Genomic DNA, 20,655 nt, shown 5'->3' on the forward strand with positions numbered 1-20,655 from the left:
TAAAATAAAATAAGAGAGAAGGTGGGGCTCAGGAAGAGTGAATCAGAGAGGGAATGTTCAAGGAGGTGAGGCTGGCTAGGATTTTTAAGGGGAATCAATAGGTCATGGGCAAAAGCAGAGGAAAAGGAGGCATGGGCTTTCCCAGGCTAAGAGTAAGGAGGGTTTCAGAGCATGTGACCTCTAGGTTATGAACGTTTGGTGGTTGGGATGGTTAGTGAAGGAAATGGGACTGGTAAAGACTCAAAGTTGAGCAGGATATTTCACATAGAAAGAAAAGAGAACCACAATAATCTTTTGTGTAATGGGTTAACATGATTTTAAAATAGCACTATGATGTATGTACCCAATGTCAAGTGGGCCTGGGCAGTGGAGTTAAGGTGCTCCTTAAGCAGTCAGGTGCCTTCCAGCAAGCTCTGTGTTTGTGTGCTGTATGTGTTTCTACACACGTGATGTATGTTTGGAATTTTGTGGGAGAAAACTACCACTGAGTGACTTCCACAGCTATAAAAATATGTATCTGCCCAAGTTGAAGTTTTAAGAAGTAGAAGCTGATTCAGGGTGACTCAAGCCTAAAATAATTTATTGTGAATAATTGGGGCAGGGGTTCCTGGGGGGCTCAGTCAGTTAAGTGTCTGACTCTTGACTTCAACTTAGCTCACGATCTCACGATTCATGTGTTCGAGACCTGAGTTGGACTCTGCACTGACTGTGTGGTGCCTGCTTGGTATTCTCTCTCTCTCTCTCTCTCTCTCTCTCTCTCTTTCTTTCTCTGTACACCCCCACTCTCAATAAATAAATAAATAAACTTTACATATATATATATTGGGCAGCTCAAGTCACTAGATAGGACTAGAAAGCCAGGTTTGGCTAGGGAGAGAGGAGAAAAGGCCCAAACCTCGTCTCAAACATGGTGTGATATGGAATATCGTACCTTTACTACCCCCAGTAGAGAGCAGCCACGTAGGCCCTGGGGGGGTTGCTGCATTTTGCTTCTGAGACAAAGACCAGCACACTTGTGTCTGAGTGCTGGAGCCAAAGGTGCTGCCTGTGCCCAACCTCAGGAGAATCTAGATAAGAGAGTATATGGCATCTCTCTCTTTAGAGTCAGTCTCCCCCATGTCCCATCAGACCCCAAAAGCATGGAAACCCAATACCGAAAGAGGTGTAGATGCTGATTAGCCAAAAAGAGTGAAAATGCCCATAAAAGCAGAAAGAAAGAAATTACTGATATGAAAAAAAAATTTTTTCGGAAAAATGAGTGTTATTGACAGATGGCAAGGGAAGGCTTGAAATTAGGTTTGGGCAAGTGTGTGCTAGGAGCTAGGAAGATACCCACACTTGAGCGGCAAGAAATCATGACTTGTGGAGTCGAGAGGAGAGAATCCACATTCTTGTCTTGGCATCTGTGGTCTTCAGCAAGGTGTAGTCCAGAAACCTCAGTAAGTCAGAGTGAACAATGTTAGTATGAAGATCAAAGAAGAATCTGGAGAGACTCTGTTATGCCATCTACCATAAGGCAAGTCCTCAAGAAACACTACCCAGCCACCTACTCTCCACAAAGCCTCAGGTTAGAAGCAGTGAGGAAAGTCAGTGCAAAGATTTCCATGTCGTTCCAACATTTAATGTCCCGAGCCTCTCAGGAGACAAGGATTGGTAAAGAAACGATAAGAACGTAAAGATTAGAGGTCAGTTGTGCTATTGATAAGGGATAGAACCCTCCTGGAATCTGGCTGGATCACATTGCTTCCTTTGACTGTATCTGGTTTTCTCTCAAGCAAGATGTTGAAGACACACTGTTTCCTGAACAGTCTTAGTGCGCAAGTCCTTCTGGGTGTATTCCCCAGACTTTCTTCTGCTTCATCACCATTTCTTTCCAAGTAAATCTGCATTTCATTCAGCCTCGCCTTCTTCTTTCCTCTGAATTCCTTCCAGAAGGAAAAAAAAAAATAGAAAGCAGGCACTTTAAAGGTAATTTCGGTTAAAAAACATGAGGAGTCACAAGAGGTCTACAAAAGGGCCCAGATTCAAATATAATGATAAATGTTAGCATCATCCTCTTGCAAGACAATAGAAAGGGTTGTTTGACCTTCCTAAAGGCATTACAATTCAGATCGTTTGAAAACACAGGCAAAGTAAAATATAAATGAAGGCAGATAGTTTCCAGGTTGCAGACCATGACCTACATCTGGGGTTTCTGATCTTCTGTGCCTCCTCTTGCCTCTGTGAAAACACAGAGAGGGTGGAAGTCTCAAGGTGAAGAGCTTCTGGCTTGGACTCAAGCAGCTTCACATTTCATCTATCATTCATATTGAGACCGCACAAGGTATTATTTGAAAACAGAGTTCTGTGGCGAAAAAGGAAGTCTAGTTTGTGATTCTCTCTTCTGCAGTCTTGCAAGACTGTCTCATCAGATTGATTATAAGGGAAGCCTACACTTTCCCACTCCCCAAACACTGCCACATGTACTCTCATATTACTCTCTCAAGAATTTAGTGAGGAAGGACTACCACTTGGGTATTTGTGACCAAGAATACGACTACTTACAATTTTCATTCAACAGAATAAAACTTTATCATCTATTTAGAAAGGTTAAAGGGAGGTTAGTGTGTTCTTCACAGTCAGTGTTTCTACCAAGTCCATAATGGGCCCATTCTTCTTGGAAAAGCAAAGATTTGGGAATGGGAAAATGAAATGTGACGTCAGAGTGCTCTGGGGACATGGCCCTCACTGAGATCTCAGCAGTCACCAGATTCCTGGTTAGAAAGATCCACCGGAATTCTTTTCTCACTATAATCTTGTAATTCACAACCTAAGCATGTTCTAGTAAATAGAGGTGCTTCCATGGCTCTCCTGTTTCCCACACTTCTACCAGCACATCTGAGAAGAGTTATGGGCTCTGATACTAAAAGATCAAATGATACATCAATTGTGTTTTCTCCTACTTCTTGATGTAATGAAGAAAAAAACATGTCTCCAGAATTGGCTATTTCATTCTCAGTGTCACCAATTATTTAAAAGTGTCATTTATATACAGACCCTGCAGCTATATCAGTGCAGCTGGAACTTAATTTAATCCATTTACTTATTTGTTCGATTAACATTCAGTGAACACTTGAAATGTTCTGCCTTTACCACAGGTGTTCTGAAGTCGTGGGGGAATTGGGACTTTGCAACCAATCTTAGCAAGTATGGACAACATAAGCAATAAACATTGGAAAATGGGATAATGCAAAAATGTCAGTGCCACCCGCAGTCATTTAATATCCAACACGCCAGTTGAGATTCACAAAGAGTTTTTGCTCTTAAGAGACATATTCTTTGGAAAAATCTATGTGCTAGTTTATGTAGACTTATTTTAGCACTAGAGGGTTAAAATATATGCACTGGAATCTTATTACTATGAATCTTATTACTTATTACTAGTCATAATCATATGGGATAAGTTTGTTATCTCTCTTAGCCTCAATTTTGTTACCATCTGGTGGGATGAGTTGCTTTATGGCATTTCTGTGAAGAATAAGATAAGGTATATAAAACATGCAGCCCTGGGGCACCTGGGTGGCTCAGTCGGTGGGGCGTCTGACTTCAGTTCAGGTCATGATCTCACAGTTCGCGAGTTCAAGCTCTGCATCGGCCTCTGTGCTGACAGCTCGGAGCCTGGAGCCTGCTTCGGATTCTGTGTCTCCCTCTCTGTCTGACCCTCCCTGTCTTACACTCTGTCTCTGTCTCTGTCTCTCTCTCAAAATTAAATAAACATTAAAAAATTTAAAAAAAAATAATAAAATAAAATAAAACATGCAGCACAATGGCTGGTGTGGAAGAACTATTCAGTTATACTTAGTGTAGGGACAACAATGGTGATGATGACGATGACGATGATGATGATGATAACAATGCTACCTGTTATTGCATCTCTTTCAAGTGAATGTGAAAAGAAGACATTTTATCAATGGAGGAAACAGAGGAGTGAGATATTAACTATTCACTGATAACAAAATCACTTTGATCATCAGGTTTTCATCAAAGATCGCCACAACTTGGATTCCATTTTAGAGGGGTTTCGATTACACAGTACTTGATTAGATGCAAAGGGATACTGATCACAATAACTTGGGGGCCCCAGCTGAGGGACACAAAACTAGACCCCAAGCAAGAAGAGATCTTAGCAAAGTTGAAGAGGATGAAGTAGGTGTATGGCAGATACACACAGACACGTACACACACATTCCACATATAATATAACATATATTACAAATTTGACAATCATGCTGTTTTTCAATGCTCAGTTACTATGGACGAGGCACTGTGCTAAATATTTTGTGTGCAAAATTGCAATTAATCCTTGTACATTCTTTCCACAAAGGAACTGGAAATCACGTTTCTAGCCCAGCTGTGAGAGATAGACAGCCCTTGTGCAGGAATCAGCAGAGGAGCTGGTATAGAGAGGACAGAGGCTTGAACAGAGAAAGGAGTCTCCAAAGCAGAGGCTGTGAGCATCCATCTCACACAGACACCTTGTAGGTAAGAATTGTGCCTCCCACTTGGTTTGAAATATTTCTGCCACATTCCACAAAATGAGTAGCAGAAAGCCCATGTACTTTATCCATTCATAAATATGGAACTTAAGGACTTTGTTTCCCTCTCAGGAGAAGAATATATCAGGCTGGCTCGAGGACGGAGAGGCTTGGGGTGGAGGAAGGACTCCGAGCAGTGGCTGAGCTGCCTTGAGGAGACAGAGGCAAAGAACTGCCTCTTGCCTTGCTTGCCTTTGGGGGAATTATGAGGGCAGGAATCATACTTAGAATCGTCTTCTCTACCATGGCCACCTGATACCTGGCTACTTCTCTGACTTCCTCTCTTGCCAGGCCTACTGTCATATTCTCCACCAGCCTACTTTCAGAGTATGGTGTGCTGTGTTCCCTGGCCCACAGTTGCCCTGCACATGCTATTAACTCTGCTCACAACACTCTTCCCGTCCCACTGTACCAGGCGAACTCCTGCTCACTCCTCGGATTTCAGCTTCAGTGTCTCTTCCTCCGACCAGTCTTCCTAGTTAGGCCATTTAGGCCAAAGCCCTTAATTGTAGGCTCATGGCACCTGTGTGCCTCTCCTTTGTGGCAATTTTGCACTTTCAGACACTTATTTAATTAACTTCTGTCTCCTTTGCAAGTCTCTAAAGTCTTTAAGAGGAAAGATTGTTTATGCTGATTGTTGCATCCCTATTACCTCTGAGAATATCCAACCCATGGGTGTTCAAGACCTGTCTGAATTAATGTGAGTTGGTTCCTCTTGGCCATTCCCTGGCATGTCCATGCTCTCCTGCCCCAGGCATTACTTCCTCTCTGTTCTATGAAGGAACTTTCAGAAGTTTGTTTTGGGCATTTTATTCTTGAAGCTTCTAAAAACTGTATATATAATAATAATGGTTACATTTTATGTTGTGTTTACCTGAGCCAAACACCATTCATAGTATTTTACATACATGAATTCATTCAATATTCTGATGATCTGGTGTGGTCGGTTCTATCTTATTTCATTAAATCTAATTACAAAACACATCCTTAGTTTGTTAACTGAACTCTGAAATGTCATCTCTGTTTTACAAATGAGAATTATGAGATAATGAGAGGTTAAGCAACTTGGTCAGCAAGACAGGTGCTAAAAGTGACAGAGCCAGGATGCAAACCAGGCAGGGTGATGACAGAACCCATGCTCCTGACCGTGGTGTCATCTTGCTACCCAGTGACAGTCATGTATTGGGGCTCTTCCTACATTCCTCAAATCAGATACAGCCATCCCACCAGATCTCAGAGGGCATGTGAAGCCATGGGATAAACATGGTGCCACCTACTTGACCAACACCATTTGACAGGAAAATGTGGAATTGCCTATGGAGTAAAATAAACTATACTTTGTTAAAAGAAATGCATATATTAAATAGTTGAATGCAAATGTACCCCCTTTAGGAGGAACCTAATACAATACCTTGTGTTTGATGCTTTATCGTTTGTTTCAAAAATAGTTTCAAAATTCCTAAACCTGTAATTTCACCCAGGCATTTGTTTTTAGCATACACAGAACTATTGCAACTGATTTCAATTAATCACTTAGCCTTAGCACCTTTGCCTGACATGAGAACCTCTATCATCTAACCCACTCTTGTCTGTCTGAGTTCCATCCTACTGGTAGCTCTTCAGTTCACTTTGTTTTCATCAGTTGAGCCCTGCATGTGGCATACTCATTCCTACCTTCGGGACTTGGCTCATGTCTGTCTCCCTGGAACATTGTCTTACTCCAACCTGATAAACCCTACTCTTCTATTAGAACCTCTACAAAGCCCCCTCCTACTCTAACACTGAAACCTATGTGCTTTATTGCACCTTGTGTGGGATTGTCAAGAGCTGCAATTTTATTTCCTTTCCTCCTCTGCCGTTTACTTTAATTAACTTGAAGATCCCCAAATCTTGATTCTAAAACATTCATGTTTTTTTCTATCACCGATAACACCTTTGCATATGACAGTTCCTCAAGAAATGTTTTTGACTGCTTAATAAACAAACAAGTGAAAAACATCCACTGGCTTTATCTCATCAGTGTCTTTCCTTTATCTAAAGCAGGGGCGATGGTTTTGGAAGAGTGGCCAGGAGAATCGGGAGTTTTCAAATCCTGTCCCTGACACTCATTACGGTCTCTGTGAGGAGATATTGAGAATTAAACTCTTGGAATTTCAGATGAGATAGTTCAGAGAGGACCTGAATCACAGATGAGTGGATTTCTGCATTTATTCATTTGAAATAAACTCTGACAAATTTTCTCATTCCTTCTAAAAATATCAGTTGGGCTATTCCTATGTCAGTCACTGTGCTAGGGTTGGAGATACAAAAGTAAACATGGTATGTTCATTGCTCCAAAGATTTTACAGAATAATAGACCTAAGGAACTCAAACATTTCTCTGGTACAGCATTAGGGCCAGAGCAATAAACCTCAGAGTTAGTGGGGACATAATGGATTAGCTCAGTGGATAGGGGATGCTACGAGTATTTGATGGACAGATGGAGACATCCCAGAACCCAGCTGTGGATCCCCAGCACTATCACACAGGTTTCCCCTGAAGCCGAAGAAACAGAAACAACAACAACCCTTTGTTGGTTCTTTGCCCATGCCTGCTCCGAATCAATGCCTACAGAGGGCACATCACCGAGATTTTTAGGTCTGTATTCAGGAAGACAACCCACTTTTGTCCGTTGGGATTTGTCTTTTTTGCTGTTATAAAGGGTGACCAGAAGAATTTACCTGCACACCTAATATCTGTCCCCAACAAAAACTAGAAGGAATAATGAGCAGGCAGGAAAGATGGTCAGAGGAAAGGGGTTTCATTCACCTCTCTGTGGAGCTCAGAGTAGCAGATACAGATCTCCAGGCTCTGTTGGAATCTGCAGGGACAAAGGGCAATCTGATATAAATCCAAGAGTGATCCACTCTACCCAGACCCTCCCCTTGCCATCTCCCTCGGGTTTGATACTCCTGTTGCCTCCATGAGAACTCCTTTCTCAGAGGAATCACTCCTCCACTCCCACCCGCCCCACCCCCGCCCTCCCGCCCCAAAAGGGATTCAGACAGGAGAGGAAGTCAGAGCTCCTTGACAATGAAGGACAACAGTAGCTTTTCCCTCACAAGCCACAGGATATTAGTTGTGCGATGACTGGAAGTTAAATCTCTGAGTTACTGCTCCTGGATGAAATGTTTAATGGTGTTGCCCAGGAAATGTCAGGACATCAGCTCAGCCTCCAGGCAGGTACAGACTCTTCTTGCCAAGAGTGCTTTTAGTTCCACTTCCACCCCCACAGTGAGCATGACAAACAAATCAAGGTGGAGAGAATGCTGCTGTCAGAGCAAATATGGGCTCCTGGGGCCCAGGAGGGACTGACCCAGAAAGGCAACCTCATACTGGCATTTTCATTAACAAAGAGGAGGCCAGCGTCTGGCACAACTGAATGAGGGAAACTAAGTGATAAAGACTTGGAGACTGCATTTTGAGAAAGTATAAAAACAGACTGAGGCTTAGCAATAAGCATTCTGAAGCAGTAGGGCCATGAAGGAAGAAAATAATGTCCCAGAACAGACAAAGCAATGCGTAAGTCCTGGAAAAGTATCAAAGACTATCCCTTTAAGGATTCTCACTGAAAGTGGATTATTACCAGTGTGGAGATGAGGAAGCCAAAAGAATGGATGTACAGAACCCACCAATATTCAGATACAGAAACTGGTGGAGCCAATGGTGGTCTATGCCGACCATGAGTGTGTGTTCAGACATTCTCAAAAAAATTATTGGTCATTTTCATAAAATTCTAATCTACAGAACAATTCCTCAACTACATAAACCTATTAGGGTTAAAAGGCAAATTTCCACATTGAGCAAAAAATGCCCACTTAAACCAAGAACTTAATGCTACCAGCTAGGATGCATGTTACTTTTGTATATGCAGTAGTTTGCAAAGGTACTCTCCCTGAACTGTAACATGTATAACTAAAGGCAAGTAGGAACGAAGGTCATACCTAGAAGCACATGGTTAGATGATTCAGCAATTCATCAACCTCTTATTTATTCATTTTTTTTTTGCCCCATCTAAACCACATACCACCAAAGATGAATGCCAAATGCATAACAAATTTTCGTTGCTTTAACATAGTTTAATTATCAGTTGAGCAAGTTATGAATAAACTACAGAGTGATATCAGTTGAAATTAAAACATTGTTTCAAATAATACTACATAACTTCAAAACAAACCCAGGTTACACTTGTGAAATAATTCACTCTTTGAGGACAAAATGAAAGAAAATTTTCATTGGTTTAATTAAGCACAAAAGGCATGCAGAATCTCAAACATGGAGTCTTTGGGATTCTATGTCAATGTCATGAGATGATTGAAGAGCTTTTTCTATTCTTGGATAAATAATTCATTTTTAGTGATTGGTAAAATTGACTTTTAGGATAAATATGGGTCTGAAAGAGCCACAAGTGATTTTGCCAAAGTTTATCTATATCCAAACCATAAAACTGCCTTGAATTGGCCATTATTATAGCGAGTGGTTCACTTGACCTCACTCTGCCTTCTGAACAGCAGGGTAAGCTGTACAAGCAAGGTGGTTTGAAATAGCTCAAATGCCACTAAACATAAGCTCTCAAGATACTGCTGCAATAAACATGACTATTATTTTTGCTTACTTTTATTTCACTTCAGGCTATCTTTGTCTAAATCTGCCCTTCATCCTGAATTATACCGCACATATCACCTTCAGAAATGTCACTAAGTTTAAACTGTTAAAGTCGTTGCTTGTAAAAGTACATAAGGTAAAGTAACAGATTCTTTTTTTTTCTTTTGCCAAGTCACGATAGAACTAAAACATAATCAAAATGGAATTCTTTCATGAAGTTTTAGTTCATATTTAATCACCAACTTACCCAAGAAAAAATTAAGACTTTAAGTCCCAACTATTAGGTACTAAATGGGGAATAACATGCCTACCTCTGTTTTCAGGGACTGCTATCACTTAGGTCCAATGACCTTTTCTTTGGAAGGATTGTACCACACAAAGAAAAATTTCAAAACTAGTAAGAAGGACAACTTAACCCTGCAAGAAAGTTGCTAAAATTCTCATATTTACATCCGCATGGACACATTGTATACCAACACAGAAAAACACAGAGCCATAATGGGGTGAGTTTTGGCAAAAATGGAACACTATCTCTATAGTGTTTTTGAAATCAGTTTTATGTTTAAAGTGTCAGGAAGAAGGGAAGTCCTGTTTAACTGAGAGCACGCACCATCTCCGACTTGCCCCTTTGCTTTATTAATAAACATTCCAGTCTAAATTTGATGTTAGAAGTCCAGGCCAAGAAAACCTGTCTGAGACTCTTGGTGAATACCAGAGTTTATCTGAACCTAATTCACAAAGATGGCAAAATGATGTGACTGACGGCAGTTGGCTTGGGATTGTGTAATATGTGATTTAATTATCAAAGGGGGGCTGCATACCTCCAAGTTCAAATAAACAGATTTAAAAATAAGCATTCGTCTTGAAAATGCAAAGGAAAGAAAACTTGAGAAGTAGATGATATCTCATTTGAAAGGAAAACGCAAGGACTAACGCTAATAGCTTTTACAAAAAAAAAAAATTAAATCTCTTTTTGAAGAGATTTATGGAGAGGATTGTTAGAAATCTGAGCTTTTTTCAAAGAGAAATTCCTTCTCAAGAGCTTCGTTTTCCTACATTGGGGACAGAAATCATCATGACTGCCAGGTACCCAAAAGTGAAGACCCCAAATAAACATATTCTCAGTTTGAGGAAATACCTGTGAATCCATTTTAAGAAAGATCAGAAAATCATTAAACTCCCCCAGGCCTGTGATAGGGATGCCTATCCAGCAACATGAGCAAAAAGAGGGCTCAAGCCTTTAGTTAGCTGTAGGAAGAAGGATGATGTAGAGTTCAAGGACTATACACACCTGCAGACAGGCATATACCCCATACATTTGTGACCTCCATAAAGAAGGAAACATACATTTGCTCTAGTTTGGGTCTCTTGGGAATACAAAGAAACTATATCTTATTCCAATAATCCTTGGCCAACAGTACGCTGGGATCCATAACTTTAAACACACAGACACACATTAGCAATGAAATAGGAAAGACGTGGTGCCAACAAATGTTTTCAGCAACAACCCATGCTGAAGATGGGTTGGAACAGGCCTTTCCACTGAAGAGGTCTCCTCTATAATAGTAAAAGTAATTTGTCAAGCATTTTCATCCTGTTCCAGATATATAGATGAAATATCCATTACTCATATATCTGATATTCTAATTGAGATTATTAGAGGTGAGAATATGCACCTAATTACTTCTTTTATCAGTTTTAAATGGTCTAGTTATGGATTGCTAATCATCATTTTTAAGTTTCTATCTTTTTGCTGTTACATAGGAAGGAGCCAGCATTTGAAATATGTATTTCATTTTAAACTGAGCAAATCTCATTTCTTTTTTCAGGAAGTCTGGATGGTATAATGGCTAAAGTTCAGACTCTAGAGTGCAACAAACAAAACTGTAAAGTCGATGAATTTTTGAGCTAGATTTTGAACCTACTTAAGCTTCAGTTTCCTCATCTATAGAATGGATCTAACAATGTTTATCCCACAGGACTATTGAGAGAGTAAAATAAGGTAATAGCATTTACAACTAGGTGGGCACATGGGGTAAAGACCACTGTTTGTGTTTTTTTTACCTCATGTATTCCAAGAACCTGGAGAAGTGCCTGGGAGAGATCATTGTTACTCAACAAATATTTGTTAAATACATTAACGTGTAATTATCCTGATGAGCTCTGATATTGGGAAGAATTTCACCCATCAGCAGCTAGAATTTCCATTTCTCATCTTACAAACAATATCATTAAATCATCCTCAAAATTTATATAGCTCATCCTCCTGCCTCCAACATGACTTCACCCAAACCACCAAAGATAAGTACACTTATTCTATCTTTAAAATATTCCTCAGGAGGAAGCTCCCCAATCTGTGTAGAACCAAAACCTCTTCCTCTGTTTGGCTATAAGTTATCTGCTTCTGCAACTACTTTTCTTATTCCTCCTCTGCCATCTCTGTCACTTTCTTACCCACATCCCTTTAGAACTGCCCTGTATATATTGCCTTTTCTTGTGAAACTCATGTTGAAAGGTAGTCTTTGTGATTTGTTCCCATAAAGCCAATGGGGACTTTTGGATGCCATAAGCCAGCCTGCAGCCATGAAATATCTTGTCCTAGAATCTACATAAAGGTCAGCCCTACAAACTATCTATTGCCCATAAACAGGATTCTGGCAAGGTTGGGTTCCATTTGGAAATGGTTCTCTCAAATAGTATTAATTATCTTCTTTTGAAGTGTTCAGGAATAGATCCTATCTATCCTGGTAGGGGGAAAAGTTCACATGTAAAGTGATGACTGTTGTAAACTACTGTTTCTTTTGTTCTAATAGAAAATTGTTTTGTTCATGTGAATTGGCTAAAAATGGCAACAAGTGTATATAAAATTTTAAATGTCTTCTTTTCTCTCTTGTAGATATTTAGGATAGTGTTATAGCTTTGATTAAGACATCTTTAGTTTTAGTAACATCTATATTTTCTTTCCTAATAGACCCAAGACATCAAAATTAAAACTTTATATGTAGATGTTTCTGTCATTAAGCCTGGCTTTTGTTATAGTAATATGCAAAATACTGATATTAAATATATCATAACAATATGGAAAGAGAATTATGACAAAAAATGCTACAGCGTTTTTTTTTCTGTGTTCTTTCCTGATACGTGATATTTAAATGAAAATGAAATATAAATATAGATTTCTCAGGTTGCAGAAATTTTCCCAGTGTACTTAAAAGGATTTTTGAAATAATATGCATTCACAATCTTTTAATTAGATGACCCTAAACTTTCTGATCAAGTCAAAGGGAAATATTTCTGACTAGCCCAACAGAAAAATGGCGAATATGCACTAGGCAGGCTGTCTTGACAAAAGACAGGCTGACAAAACAAAGTACAGATTTCATTCAACTTGGTATTCTGGTGTGTATTTTGCTGACCTAGAGAATTACTTACAATGATACTGAAACAAGATAGCAATGCTGCAAAGAATTCACTGGAGAATGGTAAATATCATCAGGAAAATCTCAGATCTCATTCCTTCATTCCATTCATTCTATCTCTATACAGAAATCTGTATCCATGGGAACCTCTATCCCTATCAGGAAGTGTGCATTTGATACCGAAAAGGGTAAGAATGTTTTCTGGAATAGAAACAAGATAAAAAAAGAAAAGAAAAAATAAGGAAGAAAGGAAGGAAGCTGCTGGGAATTAAAATTTATAATTTTAAAGCTATAGAATATATTGACCAATTTATATGTGGGATAGACACCTAAGGAGATGAGAAATGAGAGTGGGATATTTTGGGGGCATGGACCAAGAGGAATGGACGTTAACTGGGCACAATTGGCTGGGATGAACATCCCTGACTGTATCAGTCTGGGAGAGAACCATCAGCAGTTAATGGGAGGATCCCTAGCCCAGGGATGGATGGTGAAAAGACCACACTGAAAGTCAAGGTGTAGAAAGTCACTAAAAATACTTCTTGTAGTGTCTTTTCAACCACTCATTACTGAATGTGAGGAGCACTAATTATTGCGTTTGAAGCTCAAATTGGGCACTTATCTACATGTCCATGATTTTATCTTCCTGTATTATGACTTGGAAACTGTTCTCCTTTGAAGCTGGTAAGTGAATGCCAGACTGAAAAAGCCTTTCTATGTAGCTATGGAGTCCTTAGCCCTTACACAGAAGGCATTTTATGGGGAACATATGTTATACTGATATTGATAAGTTAAGAGGTATGTGAAGGCCAGAAGGCATAATTAAGCATATTATATTTTTTAATATTCATTGTTTTCACTCATGTTCTAAGACAAACAGAAAGTATATTGTTAACAAATTACCTTAGCAATTCAGGGTTTGAATTCTTCTCCTGACTCCTTCATTGAGTTGTACCCAGAAACTCCATTAGGAACACATATTTTAATCTAATTATTTCCACTTGTAATAAATAAAATGGAGACATTTATATTTGTCATTCTTCCTGTTTGATAAAAACCTTCCCGTGTTTCTAATTAAAAGAATCTTTGGTGTATTATGATTTCATGGGTATTTTTTAAGTTATCATTATGATTCTAGTCTGATGTTTGACTATGATGCTGGCAACTAAGTAAAATGGAACTATCCTTGTAGGTGGTATAAACCCCCTCCTCCCTCTCAAGGATTTTTTTTTCCTACATAAATTAGCATAAATTAATTTCACTAAAAGAAAAAGGTGAGTTTGAGTTTTGATTAGCAGGTTAAAGCAAATGTATCATTGGAAGAAGCACCAAAATCTGTGATGCAATTTTAAAAGGTGCATGGATGGGCCACCAACCCAACACTCTCGTTAAGAAATTTCTACCATTTCCCTGCAGAAGAGCTTAAATATAAACACATGTGTACATTCTTATTTCCTGATAAGTTTCATTTAACTATGCTTTATAGTACAAAGTTTTGTTAATGCATTTGCTGCTAGTCGTTCTTATGTATAAGCACTTATTAGTGGTTTTGAGTCCAACTAAGTCTCAAAATGTTGCCTGCTACAGGAATTCACTCAGCTGGACAGATGTCTTTCTCACCTCTATGCATCTCTTTCTTATTGCACCTTTGATTGCTACAGTAGACTTTACTCCTGGGGCATTCTCCAAGTTATGTTTTTTAAATTAAGTTTTGTGTAATTGCAATTCGCTTTGAGCTAAGCTGGAAATCAACCTACTTTGAAGGAGAGGCCCAGTTCACACCTCATGTGGGATAAAATGTCATTTTTTTCAAGATGTAGAGGTTATTTGGTAATTGTATAATTTCCAGTTATTTCTGTTCTTTTGGCATCGATACTGCATTCTAAACTCCAACTGCGGAAAGCTGACATAGGGTCAAACAGACATTAGATTTTCTAAATGAGACTTATGATTTTGAGCTAGTTGTTTGGTGTTTAAAAAAATCTATTTTCTCAACTAAATTATAAACTCACCCTTTTATCTAAGATAACAACGGTCATAGATGTCACTCTTGTAATGTCTAACCTTAGAACAGAAAGCAATGGTAGCATTTCAACGAAAGGAACTCCCTTTTTTGCCTTCTTATCTAGATGGTCCTGGAAAATAGAATTATCTGGATTCCCTAATTCCTTTTTGCATTGCTTTCTCTTTTATGGAGTGGACTCTGTCTGGAATAATTATTGGGGGCCAGTGCAGAGTGCAAGGCAGGAAGGACCTATGGCTTTCACCTCCTAGGATGTTTATATGCTGAGCCAAGGCAACTCAGCATTTTGGAAGAATAAAATAATTCATTACAATAAAAAGTGAACACTTTCCATATAATTGATAATTATCTATGAAATAAATCCTTTTCCCATACCATTTTGCCAAAGGTACCACACACATGATACTCTCGGCTTTGTGCATTCTTATGTTTCACACATTCTTTTACCCAAACCGGTCCTTCTGGCATCAACTGATGTTGCATGTTTGAATTTTACTTCGTCAAATTAAGATAATATAATTGTTGAAATAACTCATTAATGGCAGTACATACAAAGTGAAGTTAAAATTATAGTATAATTTTGATAAAATAGAATAGGGAATACAAGTTTATAATGTTGTGAAGGAGAATTCTATGTGTGAGAAAAGTGAAACTTAACTTCTGCAAAGAGGGAGGGGAGGATAGAGGGAGGGGGCGATGCACTGGACTCTAAGACTATTATGAAGTCCTTCATGAACTTAACTAAGGATAAGTACAGCGATCGAAGTCATAAAATGACCTCAACGACTTTTATTTTAAATCATGTTATCAAAATCACTCCAGCTTCTTTGCCATTAACTCTACTTTATAGTTCAATGATATACTTGATGCAGTTATATTTTACTCGATGCCAAAATGTTTTTCAAAGTGGCCTTTTCCTTTTAATTACAATTGCAAGCTAATACAAATGGATTTTTAGAGTCAGGCAGAACTCCTTCTACTTCTGTTATCATGACTCACTCAGGAATATAGATAGGTGTCTCATTTCCCCAACGAGTGATAACTCTTCTGCCATATACTATTGTGGAGGACCCATTTAAGTCTAATACTCAATGTGCAGAACTTCTGAACACCATGGAAGCTTAAAAGGTACACTTGTGGCATCAAAATTCACTGTAATCTTTATAATGTTAAAAAAATACTTCATTAATAATCAAGGCTGAACTTGACTGCTGAGCTTGGTTTCTGAGGTTACCCTAATCAATTGACATTAGATACAGGTGAATCACAGAGATTCACAGGTGTCTGTCAGATTGGGTCAGATAAAAAAAATATGGAGATCAAATGGGAAAGCATTTTATGAAGTCTTTTGCTTTCATTGAAAACCAAGTCAAGAGCTCCTGTCAAAGCTTTAATTCAAAATGATAAGGTGAGTGTACTTAAGTTGTTACAGATGAACAGGACTCCCTAGAGTCTCCTATGTTCACTCGGTAATAAGTGTAAGATACTGTCTACGGTAGGAAAGGTTAAATGACACCTAAAGGGTTCATTCATTCAACAAGCATACATTGATTACTTATTAGGTGCTGGCCATACAGAGATGACAATGACATGATCCCAAATATATGTTGCTTCCAATGTTTTACACTATCTGTGGATTAAATTCTAAAAGTTAGTGAACTTACAGAACTAATCAAGTGTAAAAGTAAAGCAGTGTGTTTAGCCAGGATTTTGTAATATGGACACCAGAGTAGAAGAGTGGTTTCAGTAGACATGTCTTCCTCTAAATTCACTCATGACTTGCACTGGGTGGATTTTTTTCTTTGCTGAGCCTCGTCTGACAGCTGCACAAGTTTCCTCTGGCTTCTCTCTTTTAATCAAGGGCTTTTTTGCAGGAGCCTTCATTCTCCACATCACAACTGGGTGCCGAGGCCCAGTAGGACTCTGAATTCGGATGATCTTGGTTGAGGCAATGTAAGACATTTTCACTGTTTGCACTACAGCATTCATTAAATTTTTGGCGGCTTGGATCAGGGAGGTGACGCTGTCCAACTGCAGGGGGAAGAAAAGAGCTATTATTCAAGAGTACAATCAGGAATTTAAAGAGATTTAATGTTATAGACAGGGATACTCTATTTTGTTTTTACCCCAGAAATAAATAAATCCCTATTTTGTGTATCTATGTAAATTATCTACATTAATCTATATACTTATTTATCATTTATGTATTTATCTGATGCATAAATATATTCATATTCTATCTCCTAAAATGATATTTTAAAGAGATTAATTTCCATCTCTTGGTGTCAGGGAGATGGATTCTATAACTTCTATATAATATTGTAAGATCCAAATGGCCGCTGCTTTCTTTATAATGGATCTCCTTATTTCCAGGGGTAATTCTGAGCCCTTCCTATAGAAGATGACTATCCACAATAAAAGCTATATTACGGATAAGTAACTTTATGAGAACAACTGAAAATTCTTCCTTTTAGGGAATTTACAGTTTAAGATAAATATCATACACACATACAGGTGTACATGTGCATGTATACCATTCACTTTCATGAATATTTCCCAAATAATTCTACCTAAAAATGTCTCTTTTTTAAACACAGAACCTGTAAACCTATCATGCAGCATGTTAAAGTAGATAAAGCCAAGGCTTTTCAGTCAAATAAAGTTGGGTTTAAATTCCAGGTCTGCCTTAGAACTTGGGCAAATCATTTAACCATTTCCATCCTAGTTTTCTCAGATATTTAATAGAAGAAAAAATGCTTATTAAAGTTAAATAATATGTGCCAAGAACCTAATATAGTGATTTCCAGATAGCTGATTGCTGTTGAATACATTTCCTTGTTTCTTTCTATTTGTTTGTTTACTTTGAGAGAGAGTGAGAGAGAGAGAGCAGGGGAGGACCAGAGAGGGATGGAGAGACAGAATCCCAAGCATGCTCCTCACCACCAGCACAGAGCCCAACACGGGGTTTGAACTCACAAATTGTGTGATCATGACCTGAGTCAAAATCAAGAGTCAGTCATTTAACTGAGCCACCCAGGTGCCCCATTTCCTTTGTTTCTTATGACGTTTGAGAAAATTGTTTAATTGAAAAGATGCATTAATGAAATTACTAAAACAAATTTTCCCCACATGATTTTTTTAATTGTTATGTTTTTTAATTTTATGTTCACAAACATAATCTCAGGGGTAAATGGAGTGATAGTCCTAGAATCCTGCAAAACACCTTAGAGCTAAGCCAAGTTGGCTCATTTTTATACAACTAACGCCTCTTCCATTATTTCAGTTTGGCAGATTGTCATCCACAGCCAACTCATCCAAGAAGATGTGCCTCCACTGTCACCTCTCTGTGATGTGTGCTGTCAGGGCTGAGACTCAAACACCAGCTCTGTGGTTGCTAAAATCCATCAGCAGTTGCATGGCTTGAGTATTCTACCTTTGCAGCTTGAGGAGTCTCATCTCACACACAGAATAAATGAGTGAAGGAAAGTAGTAAGCTGAGGTTATGTGCCTGGGGCAGTGGTCTAGCTGGCTGTTTCCTAGGAAGAAAATTTAATTAGCTCCATTGTATGCCAAGCCTGAGATCCTTGAAAAGGTAACACAAAAAACTATGTAATTTGAAAGGCAGTAGTACTTGGCAACTACACATCTTTAAGTCATTTCACTTATTGAAGCCAGAAATGTAAAATCTGTACATGTGGCAGGAATGACAAATGCTTTGCAAACATTAAACAGGATCTCATGAAGCACTCACATCTATTTCAGAGGACACTTAGAGCTTCTGAATCTGCACACAACTTAAAAAAATAAAAGCCACTAGATTTTGAATAGAATAACACCCTTCATTACTAGTGTTCCTCTATGAATGGATTGTAGGCTAAAATCTGTCCTTCAATAATTAGCAATTTTTATCAAAAACTTTGGGGAGCCAGTTAGATCCTGAAAATAATTTCCAATCTCACCATAGGAAGAAGAAAGTTTTTTTCTAAATGATGAATTAACATGACCAGTATTGAGGATAGTCGGTAGTATTCTCTCTCAAACATTAATATTTGGTTTACTCCAAGGGCTCTGCACTACCCTAAAGTCTTCCATGGCAGAAGGTTCTAGAGACCTGCTATCATTTAGGATTTCACCAGTGGCTTTGGCTTTTCTACCCTCTTCTCCTTTTGACTTTGTAATCTTTTCATGTATAGATTGTATTTATTTCATTTCCTTTTGATTTTCCATACAAGTGATATATATTAACCAGTAGCCTAGAGAGGATGTTTAAGTTCAATCCATGCCTTAAAATGGAGAAATGGGCTTGTCTTCTTTCCTCATTGAATGAGCAAAGTGCTGTCTGTGCCATTGTGATCTCCAATGCTGGCCTCTGACAAAGCCTTTTATTTTCAAATCCTAAATGGCTGTTGTAAAACTTCTCCTCTGGGTGACTCAGAAAAACTGTAGGACAAATTATCCCCCTAGGAGAGCATGAAGACTAGTTTTGCAGACAGATTAGTACAATTGCTACAAGAATACTGTTATTTTATGATGAAAGCTTGTAAGGCATTTTATAAGGATTTTGAAGTCTCAGAAAGCTATGTGTGCTATGCATCATTCTGCTATTAGCCAAATCACTGGCTACACAAGCAAGAGGCACAGACAAGCCTAACAAATGGTAGGAAATTTTGTTTGAGGCCAAGCAGTGGCTCAGGCCTACTCATAGAGAGTAACTGCACAATTTCCTGTTTGAAAAACATTTTTATGTCTTTTTATCCAGATCCACTTTGATGAAAAATCCTTCCAGGGAAGTACTCAATAGAACCTTCTTTGTGAAAACACAGGCAAATTTGAGTCAGGCAATGCCTCACTTTGGGGTCTCTGTGCTCAACTTATGGAACAAAGTTTTCTGAATTTCACAAATGCACCTGTGCAAAACAAGAATGTTAATATACTCTGAAAGCCTGGTAGAGTAGACCAATCAGACTATAAAACTCAAGTTCCAAAATTCTCTCCATGACAAATCACTTTGATGAACTGAACATTCTTCTAGGCAGATGCAACTTGTTTACCAAAGAAGGAGCTGGTTTCCCTAATATCTGGTAACATTCCTCTCTGATCTTGATGAAGTGTTCTCGATCAAGGAATCAGCTGAGAACAAAAATGGCTTTTAAGGCCTTAAACCTCCTAAGGTTATATGTAAACATTTGCATTCAAGGATATAGCTATATATCTATAAATCTATATCTATAGATATAGATATAGATATAGATATAGATATAGATATATAGATATAGATATATAGATATATAGATATATATAAGCAGTCTTCTATCCCCCCCTTTTCATAACAGAGGACAAGGTTTTAAATAACTCTCCAAAGAGGATTCTGACTGAAATGAAAGAGCTCTGATAAATTGGAAGTCTGCTCTCTTACCACAGTAAATAGAAAGATAGCCACCTTTCCTGGGCTGCTGATTTGTGCTTATTCTTACAAAACTGGTGTGGTTTTAAATAACTGAACTTCATGATCTACTGATGTTACATTAAGTTTCTCAATATGTCCAAACATAAATTAGTAAGTTCTGCCTCATTTTTTCTGAAGATCTAAATAAATATAAAGAGATTATGTTTGGTAAATTAGTTCTTACCCTAACTGCAAGATGCATTTTGTAAACAATCCAAATTATGACCATCTAGGATCCTACTCAATCTTATCATTTTATAGGAACCTTAGCGTAACTAGTTTAGTTTCTCTGCTGTGCTTTGCGGTATGTAAGTCTGTGATTTCAGTTAGGCTACGGTGCATATTCGATCAGTTCTAAAACTGTTTTCAGGCAAAAGGTTTGGTCCTACTCAGATATGCCTATAACTCTTTGCTATGGAAAAAGAGTAGTTCAACAACAATAAAGATGTTTTCTTTTTCCTCACAAAATGTCAACTTTTCATCCATGTCATTACTTATACACAGAACATCTGGATTTTTTTTTTTTTTTAACAAAAGCCAATGTTAAAT

General features: G+C 38.3%; 1 protein-coding gene across 6 annotated transcripts in view; it reads right to left on the minus strand.

Annotated features, from left to right (window-relative positions):
- Positions 1–8,671: 8,671 nt before the first annotated feature.
- CTNNA3 (catenin alpha 3) overlaps positions 8,672–20,655 on the minus strand; it is a 1,783,011-nt gene continuing 1,771,027 nt past the window's right edge. For all 6 annotated transcript variants that reach the window (XM_045040980.1, XM_023240490.2, XM_045040981.1 and 3 more), the window contains one exon: positions 8,672–16,691. In XM_045040980.1, the coding sequence (XP_044896915.1) occupies positions 16,404–16,691 (288 nt within the window). In that variant the 3' untranslated portion in view covers positions 8,672–16,403. The remainder of the gene's footprint in view (positions 16,692–20,655) is intronic.

The sequence above is a fragment of the Felis catus genome, chromosome D2 (assembly GCF_018350175.1).
Source record: "Felis catus isolate Fca126 chromosome D2, F.catus_Fca126_mat1.0, whole genome shotgun sequence".
NCBI classification, from domain to species: Eukaryota; Metazoa; Chordata; class Mammalia; order Carnivora; family Felidae; genus Felis; species Felis catus.